This window comes from Dendrobium catenatum, unplaced genomic scaffold (genome assembly GCF_001605985.2).
Source record: "Dendrobium catenatum unplaced genomic scaffold, ASM160598v2 fragScaff_scaffold_211, whole genome shotgun sequence".
Taxonomy (NCBI): domain Eukaryota; kingdom Viridiplantae; phylum Streptophyta; class Magnoliopsida; order Asparagales; family Orchidaceae; genus Dendrobium; species Dendrobium catenatum.
In genome coordinates this window covers 2,121,524-2,126,843 of record NW_021318673.1, presented here as the reverse complement: position 1 = coordinate 2,126,843, position 5,320 = coordinate 2,121,524, and the positions used below count along the sequence as shown (strand labels likewise).

The 5,320-nt window shown below is 35.3% G+C and overlaps 1 protein-coding gene across 1 annotated transcript in view; it reads right to left on the bottom strand.

Moving 5' to 3' along the window:
• Nucleotides 1-659: 659 nt before the first annotated feature.
• The window catches only part of LOC110115574 (MACPF domain-containing protein At4g24290), a gene marked incomplete at its 5' end in the record, with an annotated part of 22,730 nt that continues 18,069 nt past the window's right edge, over nt 660-5,320 (bottom strand). Inside the window, 2 exon segments of the mRNA XM_020848838.2 lie at nt 660-1,698; nt 2,776-2,942. Coding sequence (XP_020704497.1) covers nt 1,021-1,698; nt 2,776-2,942 — 845 coding nt within the window.

Genomic DNA, 5,320 nt, shown 5'->3' with positions numbered 1-5,320 from the left:
GACAAAAATAACATTGGAATGACAACTTTCATCCTTCATCTTGTTGAATTCATAAAAAAGATTAACATAAAAGAAAATACTTAGCAAGTCATTAGATGATATTATAAAATAAATTTTTATTATTAAATCATTAAAATGCCTTGTATGAATCACCTAGGTTTTGATGATCATATTTTGTTGTTAAAATAAATTTCACAATAAGTGCTTTAAAGATTGATAGGATGTAATGCTATGATGAACTAATTGATCCAATTTTGTTTCACTTGATCTTGTATTTCTACTAAATCATAAAATCTTTATGAAGTAATCTAAATTTTCTTCAAATTTACTTTTAAATTTACTAAACTATGCAAATTATATCACACACTTTAACAAAAAAATAGGCTTAATTAGGATTACAATATTATTGAGATAATTGAGTTTTACTTCAACTTCATATATGATTGTGATACTAATGAAGAGCTTTTTCAGCCCTAAATGAACTCTTAAACAAATTTTAAGCATAAGCATCCTTTGGCATACCATCCCACCTCTGTCTATATAAAAATATTTGATTCTATGCAAATAAAAGATAGATTAGAACAGGAAAATCAAAATCAACAAAGACAAACAAACACAGATTAAGCATTCTGCAGGCAGAAGAATATTTCCAAAACAATAAAAAATGATAACTATGGCATCACTAGCACTTTAAGATGTACTACAAAAATACAAATTAAAAAAACAATAAAAACTATAATACATACATCCAACCTTCAGTCCATCCATCAACAAACAACCACCAAATTAATGGCCTACTCCACAGTATTCTTCCATTCCAATTTGCCCAAATAAATTGCAAGAATCCATCCTCATTTTACAGGCAAATTATTAGGTCCGGATACCTGACAGAGAGAATCATCTGAATTTCTTTCTGTATACAGTAAAAACGTAGTCAAAGCACAACTGTTATAGTACCTGCGCTTTGACTGTAGGCAGGTGTTGGGACCTAATAATTTTCCTATTTTATAGCACTTGTATCTACAGTTCATCATCCGGCAACAATGCCGTCAAGAGCGAGTACTTAACACGAAGAGAGATTTTACCCCTCTCCACATTCAACTTCGCCCCTGAAACTACCCAATAACCTGGAGTATCTTGGGGTCCTCGCACCATCTCAGTTGTATCAATATATCTAAGCAATTTCGGAGCCTGAACGGGAACCGGAGGACCGCCAGGATACACCGCGGAGTTTATGTTCACGTCGGCGGGGCGGGGCGGCGGCTTCTGAATCGCTGTAGTGAAGTGTGTGCTTATCAATGTGGATATAAGGCCAGATTTGTGAGTCAAACCAGGTGATCCTTCCCATTCTGGACTCCTGAGCAGGGACACATTTGATACTGATGAGAATTGCAGGCGAAGGAAGAGTACCTTCTTGAAGCCATAGCTGCCGACATGTAGTTGAGCTCCGGTGACAATGGAGTTATCGTCATCTGCTTCGATAGGCGCGGTACAAACATGGGAGAAATGTCGCTGCTGAAGAGGTTCGTAGAACTTGCGTTCATTTGATTCGTGATAGTATGTGCTACTGGGGTTGTCCTGAATATGGAAGATTCGAGGAAGAGAGGAGAGGTGCTGAAGGTGAATGGCCAACCTGTTGCTTCTTTTTCCTTCAAGGTAGAGTCTAAGGCCTGTTATTGGCCTCTTTCCTACATCAACCTGTATTAGGGAATGCATACAAATTATAATGAGAGAATAAGTTAGAGTAATTTCACACATCAAATAAATATTTTCTATTTATAAAACTAAAGCCACCTACCTCCATTCATAAAATTCCCACCCATATACCAAAATTGACAACAAAACCAAAGATGTGAAAAATGTATGAGTTTGATTATTCATTTTTTTAGGGCATCTCCTGCCGAAAATCTCATCTTTCACTCTAAAATGCAGTGTAACAAAAAAATTGTGTGATTCATCTCCAATCGAACTCCATTTTGCGCCCAGGTAACCGTCTTTCTCCTTCACACGTTTCTTTGGCAAATCCGGTAGAGACAGAAAAATAACACAGGTGAACAGTGCAACGCCAATATTAACGTCGCACTGTTCAACCGCAATCAAATACCGGAAGTTTTGCCATTCGGCTTGAGCTCGCGAGCGACGCCATTCATGCGTTTGGAGTTCAGTTGGAGAAGGCCTTAGATTGGATGGTAGATTTGTGAATATTGATGGTCTAGGTGACGTTCAAGTCATTCTCCCATAAGTTGAAAGAGTATCATTTTTCAGCATTTTGTTAATACAAGTGGTTTAAACTGCACAATTGCACGGGCATGCAAGAATGTAGGAAAATGGCTATGATCATCTAAAAAAATGATTACTAATACTCGCAAAATCAATATTTTGAATTAAATCACTGCCATCATGTAAATGCCCATGCTGCACCAACAAGATAAATTATTAGCATTTAACTTTTATTAACACTGGCGATTAGACTTTTTAACGTCACTAATTTATAACAAGCTTAAGTTTACTTCTGAAGAAAATAAGCGATATTCCAATAAAGGACATAACTTTAAAATAAGTCAAAATCTGATTGGTTCAAGTAAAATAATTCATGAGACTAAATGTTTAATTGCCACATGCAAAGTAATATTGTACATGCATTGATTTAATTGAGAAACTTGTTGGGGTGCTTAAAAACTTAAGTGGAATAGCAGATAAAATTATTATGCTGCAGGCTGATAAAATAAGAATTGTATATTAGAGTTATTATGCGGAGATCAAACTAATAATTACCACGCTAGTATTGACATAAAGCTTTGGACCCATGAATTTAAACTGCAGCGATGAGCTACTTTGTTGCTTCCGTTGAGGACCAAGGGGAAGATCACTGAAAACAGGTGCCCACTGTCTTGGCAATTGAAACTCCAAAAATTGATGAAGTTCCTCTATCGGTGGTTTATCTGTAAGAAACTACAGTAATTATAAATCATCAAAATTAATGTTAATGAGAAACGTAAAAAAATACAACAACAACATCAAGCCTTTGTCCCACGTCGGCTCAATGAATCATTTTTCTCCATTGTGTCATGTTAAAAGTCAAATTCTCATTTAAATCTAATAAGGAAATATCATTTTTAATACTCTTTAACCAAGTTTTTTAGGTCTAACTCTACCTTTCTTAATATAAGTCAAATTTAATACCTATATTTTCCTAACCGGGCCATTGGAAGGCCGCCATTTTATGTGACCAAACCATCTAAGGAGACTCCCTCTAATATTATCTTCCAATGGAGCTACACCAACCTTTTCATGAATATGCTCATTTCGTATCCTATCTCTAAGAGTAAAGCCACTCATCCAAGAAACTTCAAAGAATAAAAATAAAAATTCTAACAACAATTATCATCAAGAATTGGTAAAATCACTCTTAAATCAACTGCTCAACATCCCCTAGTAGTTATCCCCTGATATTTCCCCAAGACTTTCCATTTGACAGAAAAATAGAATCGCTGAATGTTCTTCACAAGTATTAGAATATTTAAATTAAACTGAATGTTCAAAACAACTTTGTAGCGCATTGTCATGATTAATGCATGCAACCTATGCTGATAGAACAAAGACATGGATGGAAACCAATCTTGCATGCTGTATGATCAGCACAACATGAAGCACCCAAAATCTGAATATTTTCTTAACAGTTTCTTTTTTAAAAAAAAAAAGAAAATACAAAAATTATTATCAATCATTGAAAAGAGTACAGCACGAAGAAAATAAAAAGCATTGCAAGATGGAAATATAAAAAATAAAATAAAATACATTAAGAAGCCCAACATGTTGTGAATGAACCAACAACTGGAAGAGAAGCTCCATGGGATCCCATAAAAATGCCTATAACTTGAAGGATGATATATTTTAGAGGGTGGTGGTATACTTGAATTATGGAGGTCAACCTTAGAGTCTAAAGGTTTTCACTTGAGTAGATCTAAAACGGAATATATGGAGTATAATTTTAGTAGTAATAGACCTGGTGAGGGGATTGTGACTTTGGGCAATCAAGTCATTAATAAGAGCACGCGTTTTAGATATCTTGGATCTATTGTTCAGAGTGATGGTGAAATAGATGGGGATATTATCAGCATAATTCAAGTTGGATGGTTGAAGTGGAGGAATGCATCGGGCTTGTTATGTGATAGAAATGTACCCCTCAAACTTAAGGGAAAATTCTATAAGATGGTAGTGAGGTCTGCAATGCTTTATGGTGCCGAATGTTGGCCATTAAAAGAGAAGCATAATACTAAGTTAAGTGTGGCAGAGATGAGGATGCTCAGGTGGATGAGTGGTTTTACCCTTAGAGATAGAATACGAAATGAGCATATACGTGAAATGGTTGGAGTAGCTCCAGTAGAAGATAAGATTAGAGAGAATCGCCTTAGATGGTTTGGTCACATAAAACGGCGGCCTTCTGATGACCCAGTTAGGAGAGTAGAGGTATTAGATTTGACTTTTGTTAAGAAAGGTAGGGGTAGACCTAAAAAGACTTGGTTAGAAAATCTTAGGAATGACCTTTCTTTATTAGATTTAAACGAAAATTTGACTTTTAATAGGACACAATGGAAAAAAAGGATTCATGTAGCCGACCCCACGTAGTGGGATAAAGGCTTGATGTTGTTGTTGTTGTAAGAAATTGTAAGAATACTTGAAACTTTAAGAATGTCCTACTAGTTATATATATATATATATAATAACTAGTAAGAAATATATATGTGTGTGTGTAAGAAATTGCAAGAATACTTGAAACATTAAGAATGTCCTACTAGTTATATATATAAAAAATAACTAGTAAGAAATATATATGTGTGTGTGTAAGAAATTGCAAGAATACTTGAAACATTAAGAATGTCCAAAAAGCTCATTTTCTCCTTGGATCAAGACATGTATATTGAAGAACTAGTATGTGATAGCACCGCTCAGTTTGGAAAGGGCTTTAAGATTCTGAAGCTATCAATCAATGGACGAATAATTATTAACTTTGTTGCTTTGGTGAAAAAGGATGTCCACCTGGTAGAGATCGTTGTTGGGTCGGGGACTAACGCCCTTCCTCTAAGAAGGAGGTTTTTATCTCATCCGTACCCGCTACATCTTCTACCAGGGAGGTAGGGAAATTGAAATCCTCTATTGATACCACTAAAGTGAAGCCTATTTTTGGAAGAACTATTTAAGGAGATTCAAAAAGAAAATCACTAAATCAAGAAAGATTGTTGAACTGAAGGCCTAGGCTAGGTAGAGCTAGAGGCTATTGAGGAGCTTCCTATTTCTTCTTCCTCTCCACTTTTTAAGG